Genomic DNA, 20915 nt, shown 5'->3' on the forward strand with positions numbered 1-20915 from the left:
AAATATCATAACATATTGTCCATTTCAAAATTCCATTACTCTCATCTGTCAAATATTTGTTAAGAATGGCCACTATCATCATCTGTTTTACCAAGGGACATCCTGTATACACACTGAAAGAACTCCTTTGAAAAGTAGATTCCGAACTCTTTTGTATATAAAGATATAATTTTAAATAAAAGAATATTTTGTTCTTGGAAATGAATGGGATTTAGCAGCAGGCTCAGACTGTTTTCGTCCAAACCCGACATCAAGGTCAAGGTAAATACATAATTGATATTAAATAAATAAAGCAAAAAGTAGAAAATGAACTAAATATAGGGGAAAAAAAAGAAAAATAAGCAAAACTAGATGCGTTTCTTGTTGCTAGGGCAACAAGTGGTCTTCCGACCGAACTTTTCTCCAGATCGCTGTGCTACCTCACTTCATTTAATACTTTATTGAAGGTATTTTTTGTTCGCGTTTATGTAACACAGTCTTTCAACATAGATCATGATTATTAAAGGATTTCTGTAGAATCTCTGTTAAAAAAGCTTTAAAAAATAAGCAAAAACTATCATACATGTCTTCACAGAGAAAAATATCATTTACAACTGAAAAAAGAGAGAAACAATCTCCCGCCCCAGCAGGATTCGAACCCGCAACAATACGAGAAAGTTTGGATCGGTCATATGAAAGATATGGAGATAACGAACAGTATTCAAGCTCAAAAGTCCATTAAACAATACAAAATAGGAGCAGAGCAAACACGGACCTCCAAACATCAGAGGTGGGATCAGGTGCCATGGAGGAGTGAGCATCCCCTGCCGACCGGTCACACCTGCCGTGTGCTCCTTGTCATGATCGGGAAATCACGGAAAAATCCGTCTACAATTCAGTGTGTAAATAATGGCCTAACAATTAGTATGAAAAACGTTAGTCAGCATTTGACACAATGATAAATTGTATTTGCTGACAAGGCCATTGTATCGACCATAGAAATTACGAAATGATGACTTTAAAACGAGACAGCTGATATTCTTGTTTCATCGACTTATTTGTCAATAATTTATCTCGTCTTAGAAATTATACATACGTAGAGCATGCTCTTGCGTATCGAATCAACTGAGAGATATATACCCCGTATGCAGGTGATGAAGGTATGTTGCTGCATAAGTAAGGGAAGTTGACGATTGAAAAGTTAAAGTCATCACGTTTATCATAAAGCTTGGTTGTTAGATTACCATTAACATCTTTTTCAAGTAAAATATACAAATATGAAACAGATGTGTCAGACTCTGTGGTATCTTTTATCTCAAGTTCACCAGGACATATCGTATCGACATAAGAATGGAAATAGCCATTGTTAATTGACAATACGTCGTCGATATATCTAAATGTCGAGTTGAAGACCACAGCAAGTGTTTTCTTCTTTTCACGTACAAGATTTTGGACAAATTCTGCTTCATATGAATACAAAAAAAGGTCTGCTAATAACGGGGCGCAATTGGTACCCATGGGAATTCCAATAGATTGTTGGAAGACCTGGTCTCCAAAAACCACATAGATATTGTCAATCAGAAACTCAAGCATCTTTTTAATGTCAACTTCAGAGTACTTGTGTGTACAATCAGAATGTTTTTTAACAAAATAATTTTGCAAATGACCAATGACAAGGTAAGTATATTTACGAGTTCCATTTTTATTGAAAAAGCAGCTGTCAATGATATCAAAAAGCCTGGACTTTAATTTATCGTGGGGAATGATTGTGTATAAAGTTGAAAAGTCGTAAGTTTTAAAGCTGTTGATTTTGGTAAAATCTTGTGATTTCAAATTTTTAAAAGTTCCTTGGAATTTTTCAGTATCCACATCTGATTTACACCACTTCTCGAATATATTGTTGCACAGTACTCTTGAAGTTTCTCCTTCACCACTGTTAATATCTTAGTGAGGAGTAAAGATAGAGGCTTGGTTGAACATATACTGGAACCCGCTATGTATCTTTGTTTGTAAGGATTTTTATGAAGTTTCGGAATCCAATATAAATATGGTAATTCGAATTCATTTTGGTTGTTTGGAATATTAAAAATATTCAAAACTGACATATGATTTTGAAGAAGTTCTTCCTTAGAAAGGGAACTATGAGTATAAGTTGGATTACCACTTGTAGAATTAAATCCAAGTTCCTCTAAAATACATTTATGGATAACTGATAGGGTGATGCTCTGTTTGGCACGTTATGTGGCTTCATATTACCTTAACAAAACCCAAGCATTAACACAACACATTCATTAGGAATTAGAATGGTCATTTATTGAGGAAATAAATGACAGAAAGAACAATGTAGCTAAACAACAATATAACTCAAATCATACAATAACAGTTATATACAGAGTTGTGTTCAATGACTTGACAATCAAAAACATAAGGAATAGTACAATAATGATGACTAAAGATGGTTTGACATTATATTGTCCAAAACTCTTTAATGTTAAGTTCTTTAACGTGTCAAAGATGGGGCAATTCCCGCCCGACCTTATACAATGAGCTGTTTTCAAAAATTTGACAATCAACAACCGTTACAACTAGTAAGATATGATGACATTAATATAATGAGTCTTACAAACAAAGACAATATTGTTACCTGCTTTGTCAGCAGGGACCAGTACGTACTGATCATGTAATCTATGTTTGTATAACATATCTTTGCAACAAATGCATCAATCAAAATGATAAAAACATACTTAGAACTCTTAGAAGACTCTCGATTAACCCTGTAAATCCCAGAGAAAAATATTGAAAAACAAAAAAGTTACAAATTTAACATTTTTTAATTCACTTCCGTTTGCGACCGGAAGTACGAACGATGGAAAATAATGGTCGATCAACATATCTACATTTGATGCTCTATCACCTCAGCAAGTTTCATATTCATATCTTATCATATATATCGAAAGACCTTAATAATAACAAGTAAACTAATTGTTCAGAGAACAATTAGAGGCCTTTCCACCTTTTTAAGTGTTTTCGTGTCGTTTAGGCCGAAAAAAAGAAAAATGCCAAAATAAAAAAGCAAAAAAATCCAAAAAAAAAAAAAAAAAAAAAAAAAAAAAAAAAAAAAATCCTCCTCCAGCTGGGATCGAACTCAAAACCCTTGGTTTGAAAGGCAGGTGCTCTAACCACTGCGCTACACATTCCGATAAAATTGAGCAAGTTAATTGTTTAAGACTATAGAATAAATACAAGCGTATTTTTAGAATCGGTAGGGGAAGAAAGAAGTTCCGTAAAAGGAAATAGTTCCTGAACTTGCATGCAGTATATAAAATAACAAGGGACGGGTGTGCGTGAGAAAACGTTAACACTGTTCCCTAATGAAAATGTATTAATGGACTGTAGCCCGATTCATCGATATTGTGAGCATGCTGAATTTTTTGAAAATAGCTTTGTTGTAAGCTTAAAAGATCGGGTTCGGATTTTAACATTTCTGACTGAATATCCTGAAATTAATATGAAACATTTAAATAAGCATTTCTTTGGGTTAAATTAAATATGTGTAGCACAAATTAAACTCCCAACATGCATTTTTAGAAGGGAAACCCAACAATGAAAGCGAGAATTGTTTTTAATATACCGAAAATCGCTATTTCTGGAAACTGATTAATTCTAAATAAAAATCAAATAAATTCCAAATGTAAAAGAAAGAGAGAATGCTTGGTATTAAAATGTCGTATCATATCAGGAAAATCGAATGCTACTAACGACATCTGAAGAAATAGCCGATAAAAGGTTTAGATCATTTCTTCGTTCACCTGCACTTTAATTTCAAACACAACAGAACTTGTAGTTTTTGCCGTGAAACTTCATGACTTCTATAAACTTATAAGACTCATCGTAAAACTCTCAAGAAAGTTTCTCTGAGGTCTATACTACAAATGTACCAAATATGTTGTCGATCCGAGGTCTGGTTTGAATTTTACAGAAATATTCTACGTTGTTGTTGATGTGATTTTTTTTAAGAAGGGGGGGGGGAATGAATTATTTATTTTATGCCTCTTTTAAACTAAGAATTGTAACTACTTTCACATCTTTAAGCCTGATTGTGACCTTTGGATCAAGATCAAAGGTCAAGATCAAAGGTCAAGGCCATTTCAAAAAAAAAAAAAAAAAAAAAAAAAAAAAAAAAAAAAAAAAACCAAAACAAAACAAGGAAATCTTTACTTTCTATGTTTTTACCTGATACTGGAGCTGGATGCATGTCCTTACTTTTCATTTGACCCAATGTCAAGGCCAAAGGTCAAGGTCAAAGTTCAAGGTCATTTGGTGAATTGCTATATTTCACACATATATAAGGAATTTCTTATGTTTTTAAATGACTTTGACCTTGACCTATATTTCAAGGTCAAAGTCAAACATGCCGATGCAGTTGGTCCCATGTCTCTAGGATACACCGTTTTAAAAAAGGTTCATTAAATGTAAGCAGCATAAACTTTCAGGGGCAGTAACTCATACAAGGGACCAAAGAATGCTTTTGCGATGATAGAATGAAGAGAGTATTAAATGAGTCGAAGACACTGCTGAAGGCTTGGAATCTCTACGTTTTACGGTTTGGGAGGAGTAGCGATAACAAGGTTTTATTGCAAAAGGGGTGACAACTTTTGAATGGGTCAAGCTTTGGGGACAAGAATGAAATCTTAAAATAGTTTTAGAAGGACATATCATAGATGCAAAGATATTCAGTATATGTCGAAAGGTTTTCTACAGAATCTCTGACAAAAAAGCTTTTAAAAATCAGCAAAAACTACCATACATGTTTTTAAAGAGAGAGAAGTCATTAGCAACTGAAAAAAAGAGAAAAACAAAGAAAAAAAATTAACTACCTCCAGCAGGATTCGAACCCCAGACAGTGGGACAAAGTTTGGATCAGTCATATCTTTGCAATAAATGCACGCATCAAAATATTGAATACATATTTAGAATTCTTGTAAAACACTCTATAAACCCTGTAAATCCTAAAGAAAAATATTGAAAAACAAAAAAGTTGAAAAATTGGATTTTTTGAATTCACTTCCGTTTGCGACCGGAAGTGCCGACGACGAAAAATAAAGGTCGTTCCCCACATTGGAATTTGATGTTCTATTTATTCATTGAGTTTCAATTTCATATCTTTAGCCGTTGTCGAGAAAAATTCTGGACAAAATGCCATTTAAAAAATACAAATTTCCCCAAAAATCGCGAACGGAAGTGATTTTTGAAAAAATGAAAAACACGTCTGGAGATATTAACATGATGCATCTTCCGCGAAAAAATCTCTGAAATCTGCTTACTCACAGCTGAGATATCGCCATAACTATGAAAAAAAGAATAATAATAATAATAATAATAGAAAACAGACGGAAAACAATAAGGTCTTCCGAAGGAAGTCTGAAGACCTTAATTATGGAAAAGTATCATTTTGGAAATATTCAAAAATGTTACTGCATACAAAATAAAGAATATTTTAGCAATATTAAGCAGTAGTAACAATACTTGGCAGAAACAAATTATTCGATGTTGATCAATTGAAAATGTAATGGTCTGAGTTGGTCTCTTTCGATCAAATGCTTATCGGAGATAGAACCACGTGGTTTATTGATTTTTTTTTGTATTCACAAAGTTACCTGAGTCTACAAATCATGTGATAAACTGGAATATGAAACAGGTCACAAGAAGTCAATGACATGTAAATACCCATGAATACTGAAGGAAACGGCCAGTGTTTTTATACCTTTTTTCAAAAGACACAGGCTTGCCCAAAATTCTCCTTTGCATTTGTTGAATTTCCAACAGTTATACATTTTCTGTCCTTTTGAGAAATTTGGGCAACAATGCGCTCACCAAGTATGATGGCTTTAAAAATCGAAATAACTTTGAATATCAATGGAGATTCGTGAATTTCAGTGACCCATCTTACAAAAAACAGCTTCGTTCTTTATTTTTACTGACTTTTAATATCTGTAATTTCACAAAAATGCGATTTAGACATATAAGAGTCGCATTATTAATTTCATGGGGCTATTTTCTTTATTTATGCACAATTTATTGGGGGCCACATTTTGTACACTAAATGTAATCATTCTTTCAGAACTATCAACATTTTCTTTTCTAAAGAGAACAAGTTTAAAAGTTAGCTATGGACATGTCTTGTGTTCTCTTTGTCACCTTGTTTGTTTCTTTTGTTTCTGTTGGCACGTGCCAACAAAATTTCGCATGCATTGCCTCAGTGCACATAGAGCTCAGGTTGACCAGATAAGACAATAGCATCCCAGGTAATTGTTGGCTTAAAAAAAATCTACAGTTGTAAAACGCAGCAAATTGGTCGGGTGATGTGGTCAATTGTTTGTCAATTAAATTCTCACTCATTAGAGATATTCTCTAGACATAGATTAATGTTAGGTCATAATTGTACAAGTGAGCATAAAATTTAAATTGTGTAAACAATCCTTGATGTTATTAAAGTTTTAAAGAATATTTCAGGAGAACCAAGATTCTGAAAAAGAATGATCAATTATTTTAAAACTTTTGAATATAAGATTTAACCATCATTGCAAACAGGTGTAGCATAATATTTTGATACCGGGAAATATTGAACCCGGGTTCAATATATCGCATAATATTTTAAACCCGGGTTCACTTTTCGCTATGGTATAATGAATCCCCCTCTAAAATATTGAACCAGGTAGATTCAAAATATTATGGCAATAATATATTGACCCCGGGTTCAAGATATTATGGTTGTGAAATATGGAAACCCCCCCCCTCTGTGAAATATGGACCCCCCCCCCCCCCCCCCCCCCCCGGATTAATGTAGGGCAAAATACTTCAAAAGAAAACTGCACCAAAAAACTTGAACCTGGGACACCAACTTATTTGAATCATCCTGTTTAAATTTAGTTAAAGTTTAAGACTTTTTTCTAAGTTAATTTTCTTGCTTATTCAATTTCTAATGCCAGAAAAATGATATCTTGCGAGTGCAAAAAGGTCAAATAAATGATTACGTGAAATTCAGTGACAATTTCAGGGTAAAGTGGTCATATTAAATGTAGTGTAGTGTCAAAAGAAGCATATTGATCCCCATGTTTTATTTTGATTTTTAATTCAATAAGTTATGTGTGTAGATACTTAAAATATACCATACTTGACAAAAAAACTCTCAAAACTTTTGAAAGCATGGGCCAACCTCCCTATATGGACCAAAAAAAAAATATATATATATATATAAACCTACCTATCTACCTACCCAGATTGAAAATGATTGGTTGGAGAAGGGCAAACAAAAATATTTTTAATTTTAGCCTGACTGTTTCTTCAGAAAGAAGATTCTTACTTTTGTTGTCTGCTGTTGACAGTGGTACAGACCAGGGTGAGCTACTGAATAGTGAGTACGTCCCTTGTTGGGTTGGCTGTTGTCCTGTTCTTTCTGCACAAGTCTCTACCTCTGGTCCAGGCACTGGGCTACAGAGATGACAGTTATTTAAAAATCAGATTTTAAATCTATTTTCTTGTGGTGAAGTGATATAAATTATTGGAATGTTTAAACCAGAGTATATATTTTTGAGTTCATTGAGTATTTAACATACGGCGTGGAGCTACAGGTATATTCTGGAGTTCTAACACATCAAACCTTCTTTTAATATACTGATGCAATTACGGTAATACAAACTCCTTATTCTGACCCCTTTTTAACACTGGGAGTCCTGACTTGAATAAAAATTAAACATACAGCATGCAATTGCTTGTTTCTTAATTATGGTGGCATATTTCTGCCCCCTACATGCAAGATAAATTATCTTAACATGCAACATAATTATGTAGACATGCAATTTATTTATGTCAACATGCAAAATAATTATGTTGACATGCAAGTTACCAATCTCTTTACACGATATAATTTTAATGTTAGTAAAATTACTTACCAACGCCATTATATAACATGATACAAGCAAGATGCAATAGAATTATGTTGACATGCAAGATAATTATGTAGACATGCCACTTATTTATGTCAACATGCAAGATAATTATGTAGACATGTAACTTATTTATGTCAACACGCAAGATAATTATGTTAACATGCGAGTTAATTATGTCAACATGCACGAGATGTAAGTTGACATGCAACTTATTATCTTGCATGTTGACATATTTATCTTGCATGTTTAAAAAGAACTCGCATTTTGACATAATTAAGTCACATACTGACATAAATAAGTTGCATGTTGACATAAATAAGTCGCATGTCTACATTATTATGTTGCATGTTAACATAAATAAGTCGCATATTGACATATATATCTTGCATGTTAACATAATTATCTTGCATGTTAACATAAATAAGTCGCATGTCAACATAATCCTGTTGCATCTTGCATATATGATGTCATATACCAGTGTTAGTAAGTTTGTTTACCAACATTAAAATTAGATTCTCTAAAAAGATCAATAACTTCCATGTCAAAATAGTTATTATGCATGTAGACATAATTATCCTGCATGTTGACATACTTTTCTTGCATGTAGGAGGCAGAAATATGCCACAATACTTACTGTAAGAAGAAATAGCATTTTCATTTATTGGTTTAAAAAAATCCTATTCATTACTAAAATTTAAAACACTGACAACACCCAACATTGCAAGTGAGAGCATTAAACTGATAGAACCCAGTTTTTCAAAAGAAGATCAAACTCCAAAGTCAATGTCATAAGGTCAGAAATATTAGTACTTTTATACATGTATGCAGTTTAAAGATTAGGATTCATGAAATCGGGGACCTTTATACGTCCTTAATAAAATGTTTTGGATTTAAATTAAATCAAATTAAGATAAGAATAAATGATTTAATTGAATGGTCCGGTATGATTTAAAAGATAATTTTCCGTAAATCATTGTGTCAGCAAAATGAAAATAGAACGACAATGTTTTGTGTATGAGCACTTAATAGCTGCTTCCTCGGCTACATAATTAGGTTACATACTTGTAAACAAATACAGAACCCGGGTATATGTGAAACGCAGTTAAATGCAGTTAAAGACTGATTTATTTTTTGCTAACTTTTTTTTAAAAATTTAATATAGTGTAACAGTATATTTCAACATTAAACGGCGAAAAGATGTTTTGTTTACGAACACAGGTCGCTGGTTCACACGCAATGGATCTTTTGTAATTTCGGCCACAATAATTTAATAAGTATATCACCAACATGACCAACATAGATAAGATGAAATAATTTGAAAGATCCGATTTGATTAAAAAAAAACAATTATCCGTACATAGTTGAGTTTGCAAAATAGATTTAGAACGGCAATGCCTGTTTAGTGTATGCATGGCCACTGATCACTGGATCTAAGCACAGAACTTTAAACAGTTTATAGAAGAAGCCCTCTTTCCCCGAGTTTTAGGGATGGGTTGCAGGTCCCCCTTTACCCTATGGGATCTTTGAAATTGGCTTCTAATAAATATTTACTCCTGGTACACATAACTCTTAATAATTTTTAACTTTAAAATTTGTTAAAATTTATTACTGCGACTATTTAATTACAAGAATTCTTAAGTCAGAATTTTTTGAGTTTGTGTGAAAGCGCCACCCCCCCCCCTCCCCCCCCCCTTTGGGAAAAATGGATCTGTTCTTGTAATGATTTTTAACATAAAATGCCAACACAAAGGATTAGTAACAATTTTCTTAATATCTGTATTTGAGACTATTTATACATGTAGATTTATCAACATTTCTTAAAAATGAAACCACTCTTTCTCTCTCTATGTGTCGGTGAAAATTTGACTATTTGATGATGTATGTTCCAAGATCGTAGCAGATCTCCTTTGCAGAGTTGTCGTTCATTTCCGTCTCTGATCAGCTAAACTTAGCAGCTGGGTGATAGATATTACATGTAACTTTATTTAAAACGAACAGCTCTTCAAGCTGCTAGATGTTAGATTTGATACAAAAAAAAATTAAAAAAAAAAAACACCAAACAAAAAAAAAAAGAAAAGAAAAAAAAACTTCGGCATCATGTAATGCTAAGTAGTAAGAATTAAGGAAGGCATCTTGGCTTTGTACACTGATTCTTCATGTGACTGGTCTTTTAAAAATTGCGGCATAAAAAGTCACAGGCTATAATTTAGACTGCATTTTGTAATGTGCCGACTTCTGAATGCATTATTTTTGTAACTTGAAAAATATCTCGTATAAAACCCAACCACCAAAAGTTATTTTTATGAATATATTGATTAACGTGCTAGCCGCGAGTGTTCATGAGTTCGAGTCCTGCAGTAACCATCTTTTTGTATTTATCAGGCACGCAGAATCGTTTTTTGTTTTGTTTTTTGAACTGGGGAGGGGAGGAGGTCCAGAAAAGAAATGTTTGACACCCTGAAAAGACTGACAAGCAAAAAAACAAAAACAAACAAACAAACAAAACTGTCCGAACTCGAAAATCCTAGCTGTGTCGGGGGGGGGGGGGGGGGTAAACAAATACATATATTAAGCATTACATCATATTCATTATTTGATTATACTACAAAAAAAATGGAGGACCAGCTTTTCAATGAACATTTTCAACTGTAAAAGGTTATGTCTGAAAAAAGGGGGGGGGGGGGCAGACCTCCCATGATACTGCGTGCCTGTAGAGACGAGAAAAATATTTTGTTACGCTTTACCTTAATTCATTCCAAAAACTAATGGTTTATCACAAAATAGAATACTTCATTGTATTTCAAGAATTTGACTTTCTCTTAATTGACATCTGTATACATGCTTACAATGCGTAAGCGACATATCGTTAAAAAAGGAGCAGGATCTGATTTTAATCAGATTGAATCTACAGGAATCATGTGTACAAATCGTTGTCCAATCAAGCAGAATTGGTCGGCTGACCACAGCTGACTGTAGAGACTTTACAAAAGCTACACAAATAGGAAAATGTAACATTACATTAAAATACCTTGTTTAAAAAATTGTATTATTCAAGTCTTCTTATCTTAATTAAAAGATCGTATACTTCACTTAAGTAAATAGCTATAGGTAAAAAAAGGTATTGTAAATTATGCAAATGTATTAAATTGGATATTAAGATCTTCTCGATCTCATTGACAGTCGGTATGTACAAATTTAAGTATAGATTGGGGTAAAATAAACCAAAATGCAAATGGTTAGGTTAAAGCTTAAAAAAGATCAAAGATCATCGGATGCCACAGTAGACGAATTTCACATTCTTACGAGTTGTCTCCCGTTGTCGACATAACATTCAATTACATGCACAGAATTTTTTCCGGGGGGGGGGTTCCACACCTCAGTCAAAAACATTTCCAGCCCAGAATTTCCTTAGAAGCAAAAAAAAAAAAAAAAAACAAAAAAAAAAAAAAAAACAAACAAACAAACAAAGAAAAAAAAACAATGATGGTGGGGTCCGTTTTTTTTTATAGGGGGGAGGGTGTCCAAAGTCATTTTTTTATTTGCTTCTGTAAATCAGTATAATCATAGTCCTATTTGAATAACTCTGCAAATTCCAAGGGGGGGGGGGGGGGATGTGACGGTTTATACTGTCGTTTTGTACATATTGTCGTCGGCGACAATATGTACCTACCCTCACTGCATATATTGTCGTCCATTGATACATATTGTCGCCGGCTGAAAAGTTACACATGTACATATTGTCGCTGGCGACATTATGTGCCTCACCCTCACTGTACATATTGTCGTCCCACAAATATTGTTGCTTAAAGATTTCTTTCGTTATTTTTTGGTAGTTTTGTGACTGTAATTGGTGTGTGAATCACACTGACGTGTCTCATGCTATTTCATGCAGCGTGATTGTGATGGTACATTTTGTCGTCCTGTTCATATTGTCGCCGGCGACAATGTGTACCTACCCTAACTGCGAATATTGTCGTCCATCAGAACATGACAATGCACGGCAATGCTCCATACACATGTAAAGAGAAACCAAAAACTTCAAAAATGGTCATATACACTTAATTTGATCGCCGAAATATGGCTGAAATATTGCCTACTCAGCGTTAAACATTAATAATTGATCAATCAATCCATATAAATCTGACTAATCATTGCTTTGCTGTTTTTGAGAAGATAATTTTTAAAGAATTTTCCCATATATTCCTAAGTAAAACTTTGATCGCCCATTGTGGCCTCACCTTAGGCCCAGTTTGATTTGAAGATACTTGAATCTGCGCTACCTGAGGATGCCTCCACATAAATATCACTAATCAGGTGCCTACTGCTGTTCTCAGTGGTGAATCCAGAAATTTCAGAATGGAGGGGGGGGGGGGGGGGGGAGGGGTGAAGGTGGTTCAGAATTTTTTTTTGACAAGCAAAAAAATTTAAAAAGCCATTTGTATGTTAAGGAAAAGCAGGAAAACATCAAACCACTGGGGGGGGGGGGGGGGGGGGTGCTACATCTGTCTGGTTTTTGAAAAGACTTTTTAAAGATTTTCTGTATATATTTCTATATACAACTTTGATCATCCATTGTGGCCCCACCCTACTCCTGGTGTCATGATTTAAACAAAATTGATTTTGTTTTTGTTTGTTTGTTTGTTGCTATAATGTCCATCTTGAGAATTTTTTCATTCGTAAGTAGACATCACCACTTGCTGGTGGAGGGCTGCAAATTTAGACCTATACTTGGCACTCAGGGTCATTGAGCAGTGAGGTACTTTTTTGAGGGAGCACCTAAAAATTGAACTAACGCTATGCAACGAAGCTTTCACGTAAGTATCATCTCTTCTGATCCAGTACTTCTTGAAAAAAAATTGAAAGTTTTTTTTTAAATATTCTATGAAAAACTTTGATCACCTATTGTAGCCACACCCTTCCCCGAAGGACATGATCTGAATAAAACTGAATCTACACTTAACTGATGATGAAGCTTTCACATAAGTTTCAACTTTTCTGACACAGTGGTTCTTGAGAACATTTTTAAAAGATGTCACTAAATTTTCAATAATTCTTAACTTCTATTCTTGAAAGAGGGCATGACCCTTCATATGAACAAACTTGAATTCCCTTTATCCACGGATTCTTTGTGGCAAGTTTGCTTGAAATTGACCCAATAGTTCTTGGGAAGAAGCTGAAATTGTGAAAAGTTTACAGACAGAGGGATGGTCAGACAAAATGTGATCAGAAAAGCTCACTTGAACTTCCAGTTCAGGTGGTCTAAAAATGTCAACCCCTACACCAATTATATCAGCACATGATTGTACATAAGAATAACGCAAAAAATAATTTTCAAATAATCATTACTACTGAACAAAAAAAACCGTATACATGTACAGTGTATTCAATCATCAAGTATATATTACAAGAAAACAGAAAAGGCCGATTTATCAGATATCTTAAGAATCACGATATCTTGACATATCATAGTGATGTACATCAATCCTGGACACAATTTTCTGACCAAAAAGTTTTCTCCTACAGTATTGCGAGGAATGCTGTCTGCCTCCCTTCGTGCTTGTGTGTGTGTGTGTGTGTGTGTGTGTCAATCTTTCTTTCCTTTCTAAAGTAAATATTCGTCAAAGCAATATATCAACGACAACATATGCCGACCTTGACTGTACATATTGTCGCCGACGACAATATGTGCTGGTGCTTGACTGTACATACTGTCGCAGACGACAATATGTGCTGGTGCTTACTGTACATTTTGTCGTCCATTATGCAGGAGAAAAATAAGGCTCGTCTCGGTACATATTGTCGCCGGTGAAAGTGTCACACCCTCTTTCAAGGGGGGATAATCAAGAATTACTGAAAATTTGGTGGTATCATTTAAAAAAGTCTTATCAAGAACCACTGACTGGGCCCAAAAAGTTGAAACTTTCTTTTACATAGACATAGTGTAGATTCAAATTTGTTCAAATTATGACCCACTGGGGTAGGGTGGGGCCACATATGGGGATCCAAAGATTTACAAAGAAAAATGCAGGGGATTTTTTCCATCATAAATCTTCTTCTCAAGAACAGCAAGGGCATTATTGTCCCCCGTTTTCGCGAAAGGGACCTAGGCGACATTAAATCTCATTTGTCTGTCAGTCTGTCTGTTTGTCAGTCTGTCCGTCTGTCACAATAAATTTAACCTTGGTCATAACTTTTGAATAATAAGAGATAGGGCTTTCATATGAACATAACCTACAAGAACTTTCTAAATATACTATGATCTTTGAACCCCTGACCATGACCTTGAAGTTTGACCTACTTTTCAAAAATTTTACATTATTTTAAATTGATCATTTTGAAAGAGAAAAGATAGGGCATTCATATTATACATGTATATTACCTGTGACAAGACCTTTCTAAATATATCATGACTTTTGACTCTGTGACACTGACCTTGAAGTTTAACCTACTTTTCAAAAATGTTATATTTCTTTATAACTTTTGATTGAGAAGAGATAGGACTTTCATATTTGACATGTACATTACCTGTAACAAGTTGTTTCCAAGCATGCCATGATTTTTTACCCCTTGACCTTGATGTTTTACCTAATTTTCAAAAAATTTAACTTCGGTGATTACTTTTGAATGACATATGATAGGCGTGCATATTTGAAACAATATGCCATAAATAATGGCATCCCATCCACTAAGACACGGAAAGCAGGGGACCCAATTCTTTGAATTTGCTTGTTAGTCATTTTGATATGAAAACATCCTCATATAGTGTAGATTAAAGTTTTTATGCCCCGCCATGAATATGGCCGAGTCATATAGTGTTTGTCATATCCGTCTTACGTCCTTCCATCCTTCTGTCTGTCCTTCCGTCTGTCCTTCTGTTGCGCTTTGCTTTTAGCTCAGTTCAAGGCTCAGTTTCAAAGAAACTATCCAAGATATTTTTATCAAACTGCATATGCTGATAGATATTGATTAGAGCTATGCAACTGCATCAACATTTTTTTGACCTTGACCTTTTTTTTGACCTTGACTTCACTTTTCTTAAACTAGTGTTTAGCTCAGTTTTAAAGATAACATTAAAGATAGTGTAATCAAACTTCATATATTGATGCATACTAATGTAAGCTATTCAACTGCATCAACATTTTTGACCTTGAGTTTTCCTTTGACCTTGACTTCACTTTTTTTTAAATTAGTGTTTAGCTTAGTTTTAATGAAATCATTCAAATTACTGTAATCAAACTTCATATGATGATACATACTGATGTAAGCTTTTCAACTGCATCAACCTTTTTGACCTTGACCTTTCCTTTGACCTTGACCTCACTTTTCTTAAATTACTGTCTAGATCAGTTTTGAATAAGCAATTCAAGATATATTTATCAAACTTCATATGCTGATACATACTGCTGAGAGCTATCAATTGCATCAACTTTTTTGACCTTGGCTTTTCCTTTGACCTTGTCCTCACTTTTTTAAATTAGTGTTTATCTAAGTTTTAAATAATCCATTTATGATAGTTTTATCAAACTTCATAAGCTAATAGTAAATACACACTGATGTAAGCTTTTCAACTGCATCAACATTTTGACCTCAACCTTTCCTTTGACCTTGACCTCTCTTTTCTTAAATAAGTGTTAAGCTCAGTTTTAAATAAATCATTCAAGATATTTTTTATTAAACCTAATATGCTGATATGTATCAGTGAGAGCTATTCAACTGCATCAAAAACTTTTCACCTTGCACTTTCCTGTGACCTTGACCTACCTTCTCTTTAATTTGTATTTTTCTTAGTTTTAAAGAAACAATTTAAGATATTTTTATGTAAGCATGCACTTATACATAATTTGGTGAGAATTTATCATCTATATCCAATTGTTTTTAGATTTTAGTTTCAATTTTAAAGAAACTGTTCAAGATATTCTCATCAAACTTCATACACTCATACAAATTTTCATGTTGCATTAGTAATATACATTCGGCGGGGCATTCATGTCCTATGGACATATTTCTAGTTTTCAAATCATGACCTCCAAGGGTAGGGTCAGGCCACAATAAGGGATCAAAGTTTTACATAGGAATAAAAGGGAAAAAAATCTTCAAAATTCTTCTTTTCAAGAACAACAAGAGCATGATTAATATGGAAATATTCTCAAGAAGTGTAGATTTAAGTTTGTACAAATCATGACCCTATGGGTTAGGGAAGGGCCATTTTTTTCCTGCCCCTATTTGCCATCCACATGGAAATGCAAATTTTGAAACCATTTTATACATTCACAGGACAAAACCAATCATCTTCCAAATGATCATGATTTAAGGCTAATGCAAAAAATATAAGGAAAGTTCTGGGAACCAGGGTATTTAAACATGTTAAATATTTGAAAAAAAATGAACCCCATTTGACCCCCAGGGTGAAAATAAAAATTCCAAAACCTTAATGCACATCTACAGGACACCATCAACCATCTCCCAAAAGATGATTAGGCTTCCATGTAAAATGTAAGAGGAGTTCAGGGAACCAGGGGCTTTTTGTATGAAAAACATCATTTTTTGACCCCCATTTGACCCCCAGGGTGAAAATGATAATTCCGAAACCTTACTGCACATCTACATGACACCAGCAACCATCTCCCAAAATATGATTAGGCTACTGTGTAAAAAGTAAGAGGAGTTCAGGGTACCAGGGGCTTTTTGCATAAAAAACGTCATTTTTCGACCCCCATTTGACCCCCAGGGTGAAAATGAAAATTCCGAAACCTTACTGCACATCTACAGGACACCACTAAGCATCTCCCAAAAAATGATTAGACAACTGTGTAAAATGTAAGAGGGGTTCAGGGAACCAGGGGCTTTTTGCATAAAAAATGTCATTTTTCGACCCCCATTTGACCTCTAGGGTGAACATTCCAAAACCTTACTGCACATCTACAGGACACCACAAACTATCTCCCAAAAGATGATTAGGCTACTGTGTAAAATGTAAGAGGAGTTCAGGGAACCAGGGGCTTTTTGCATAAAAAATGTCATTTTTCGATCCCCATTTGACCCTCAGGGTGAATATGAAAATTCTACATGACACCACCAACCATCACCCAAAAGATGATTAGGCTACTGTGTAAAATGTAAGAGGTGTTTGAGAAAGAAGAGTGTGACAGACGGACGGACGGATGGACAGACATGAGTAACAACAATATACCCGAACTTTCTTTAGAAAGTGCAGGTATAATGAAGTTTGTCTATTACATACTAGTAAATTTGAGAGTACATACTACCGGTACATATTCTTTACTGAGAACATTTAACAGTTTTAAGCTTACCTTCTGTTCGGAGAATTTCCTGTTTCATGTATAGGTGTTCCCTAAAGAAAAAGAAACACGTAAATCAATACTCTGCTTTTTTTTTTAACTTAACAGAGCACATGCAGGGCTAAATTAAGCAATTGTGAAGACATTTGTGCTTGATTTTTTAATCTGTATATAAATCAATACACTTTAAGGATTGGGTAAGCTTGCCTATTAATTCAATTAATTTTGCTAGTGTTCTTTAGAAAAAGATTTTATCAAATTGATGAACTTTCATAGAAGTCCACAAATGAAATATTGCCAACCTCTGTGGTCACTCCCTAGCCCTAAAAAAATAGGTAAAAGAACAAGAGGCCCACGGGCCTTATAGGTCACCTGAGTATCATGCAACAACTTCGCCACAATGGATTCATGTTTTCAACCAGAGGCCATGAAATTCACAATTTCGAAAGAGGCACACTTGCTCCTCATAATTTTACATTTAGTAAGCTTACTTAATACCCAGAAAGAGAGCAGAGGATTATCAAAGAATTAATGCATTTTCACTATGTAATCATTAGAGCCCTGCCCTAACACCAGAACCATGATGCAGGGGCCATAAAATTCACAATTTTGGAAGAGGCATCCTTACATATCATAACAATACTCTTAGTTCATCAGCTTAATACCCAGGAGAAAAGAAGAAGATTAAATTTTCAAAGAATTATTGCATTTTTACGATGTAATCATTAGAGCCCCACCCTAACACCAGAACCCCTGACCCAGGGGCCATGAATTTCAAAATTTTGGAATAGGCACACTTACATATCATAACTATACTCTTAGTTCATCGGCTTATTACCCAGGAGAAAAGGAGAAGATTGTCAAAGAATTATTGCATTTTTAACTATGTAATCATTAGAGCCCCGCCCTAAAACCAAAACCCCTGACCAGGGGGCCATGAAATTCACAACATAGGAATAGGCACCCTTATTCATCATAACTATGCCTTCGGTTTGTTTTCCCTGGATCAGGGAAGATTTTTAGAAGAAATAATGCATTTTCACTATACATGTATATTCAACAGAACGCTGCCCTAACACCAGAACCCCTGACCCTGGGGCCATGAAATTCACAATTTTGGAAGAGGCACCTTTCATCATAATAACTATGTATTTATTTTGTTTTCATAATATCCAAGAGCACAGAAGAAGCTTTTTAAAGAAATAATGCATTATCACTATATATTCAACAGAGCCCCACCCTAACACCAGAACCCCTGACCCTTGGGCCATGAAATTCACAAGTTTGGAAGAGGCACTATTTCTCATCATAACTATGTACTTAGTTCATCGGCTTAATACCCAGGAGCAGAGGAGAAGATTTTTGAATAATTAATGCATTTTCACTATATAACCATTAGATACCCGCTCTAACACCAGAACCCCTGACCCAGGGGCCATGAAATTCACAATTTTAGAAGAGACACCTTTCCTCATCATAACTATGCATATTGTTTGTTTCCTAAATACCCAAGAGCAGAGGAGAAGATTTTTTAAGAATAATGCTTTTCACTACATATTCAACAGAGCCCCACCCTAGCACCAGAACCCCTGACCCTGGGGCCATAAATTTCACAATTTAGGTAGAGGGCTCAATGCTTATTACATTCATGCCAACAGTTTGCCTGCTTGATGCCCAGGAGTAAAGAAGAAGATTTTTAAAGATTGCATTAATTCTGATGGTTTTAGCCCCACCCCTCAGGCCCCAGGGGGGTAGGGGTCATGAATTTCACAATTTTTACTCCCCTTCACATATAGATGCTATGTGCCAAATTTGGTTGAAATTGGTTCAGTGGTTCCAGAGAAGAAGCTGAAAATGTTCAAATGTTAATGCACGACGGACGACGCACGCCGACGGACGAAAACAGATAGCAATAGGTCACCTGAGTAAACTCAGGTGACCTAAAAATAACAAAGCTTAATGTAATGAGATTGCACAGTTGTTATCCATAAGTGAAGGAAATGTCTCTCATCAACTGAATGTTTTGGTAGTGTGGATACCTAGATACAACAACACTGCAAGTTTAGTCTGGATAGGTGAAATATATGGAGATAACGAACAGTATTCAAGCTCAAAAGTCCATTATACAATACAAAATAGGAGCAGAGCAAACACGGACCTCCAAACATCAGAGGTGGGATCAGGTGCCATGGAGGAGTGAGCATCCCCTGCCGACCGGTCACACCCGCCGTGTGCTCCTTGTCATGATTGGGATTGATTGATTGTATATTGTTTTACGTCCCATTCGAGAATTTTTCACTCATATAGAGACGTCACCAAATACCGGTGAAGGGCTTCAAATTTTGACCTTTACTCGGCACTCAGGGCCATTGAGCAGTGAGGGATCTTTATCGTGCCAACGCCTGCCGTGACACGGGGCCTCGGTTTTTAAGGTCTCATCCGAAAGACCCGCAACTTTCACTTCAATGTGCTGAGCGCATGGCGAAGGAACAGTTGCTACCTATTTTTTATCGACTTAGGTCTGTCGCGGCCGAGATTCGAACTCACGACCTCCCGATCACGGAGCGAGCGCTCTACCGACTGAGCTACCATGAACGGTCATGATTGGGAAATAATGGAAAAATCCGTCGACAATCCAGTGTGTAAACAACGGCCTAACAATTAGTATGAAAAACGTCAGTCAGCATTTGACTCAATGATAAATTGTATTTGCTGACAAGGTCATTGTATCGACCATAGAAATTACGAAATGATGACTTTAAACGAGACAGCTGATATTCTTGTTTCATCAACTTATTTGTCAATAATTTACCTCGTTTTAGAAATTGTACATATGTAGAGCATGCCCTTGCGTATCGAATCAACTGAGAGATATATACCCCGTATGCAGGTGATGAAGGTATATTGCTGCATAAGTAAGGGAAGTTGACGATTGAAAAGTTAAAGTCATCACGTTTATCATAAAGCTTGGTTGTTAGATTACCATTAACGTCTTTTTTAAGTAAAATATCCAAATATGAAACAGATGTGTCGGACTCTGTGGTATCTTTTATCTCAAGTTCACAAGGATATATCGTATCAACATAAGAATGAAAATAGCCATTGTTAATTGACAATACATCGTCGATATATCTAAATGTCGAGTTGAACGCCACAGCAAGTGTTTTCTTCTTTTCACGTACAAGATTTTGGACAAATTCTGCTTCATATGAATACAAAAAAAGGTCTGCTAATAACAGGGCGCAATTGGTACCCATAGGAATTCCAATAGATTGTTGGAAGACCTGGTCTCCAAAAACCACATAGATATTGTCAATCAGAAACTCAAGCATCTTTTTAATGTCAACTTCAGAGTACTTGTGTGTACAATCAGAATATTTTTTAACAAAATAATTTTGCAAATGAGCAATGACAAGGTAAGTATATTTACGAGTTCCATTTTTATTGAAAAAGCAACTGTCAATGGTATCAAAAAGCCTGGACTTTAATTTATCGTGGGGAATGGTTGTGTATAAAGTTGAAAAGTCGTAAGTTTTTAAGCTGTTGATTTTGGTAAAATCTTGTGATTTCAATTTTTCAAAAGTTCCTTGGAATTTTTAAGTATCCACATCTGATTTACACCACTTCTCGAATATATTGTTGCACAGTACTCTTTTCTCCTTCACTACTGTCAATATCTTAGTGAGGA

General features: G+C 34.9%; 1 protein-coding gene across 1 annotated transcript in view; it reads right to left on the reverse strand.

Annotated features, from left to right (window-relative positions):
- The window catches only part of LOC133192081 (uncharacterized), a 506856-nt gene that overhangs the window by 114128 nt on the left and 371813 nt on the right, over window positions 1-20915 (reverse strand). Inside the window, exons 22-23 of the mRNA XM_061327935.1 lie at window positions 17240-17280; window positions 7343-7470 (exon numbers count right to left, since the gene is read on the reverse strand). Coding sequence (XP_061183919.1) covers window positions 7343-7470; window positions 17240-17280 — 169 coding nt within the window. The remainder of the gene's footprint in view (window positions 1-7342; window positions 7471-17239; window positions 17281-20915) is intronic.

Source organism: Saccostrea echinata, unplaced genomic scaffold, assembly GCF_033153115.1.
Source record: "Saccostrea echinata isolate AGI-Se365-2 ecotype Australia unplaced genomic scaffold, CSIRO_AGI_Sech_v1 ptg000025l, whole genome shotgun sequence".
Classification (NCBI taxonomy): domain Eukaryota; kingdom Metazoa; phylum Mollusca; class Bivalvia; order Ostreida; family Ostreidae; genus Saccostrea; species Saccostrea echinata.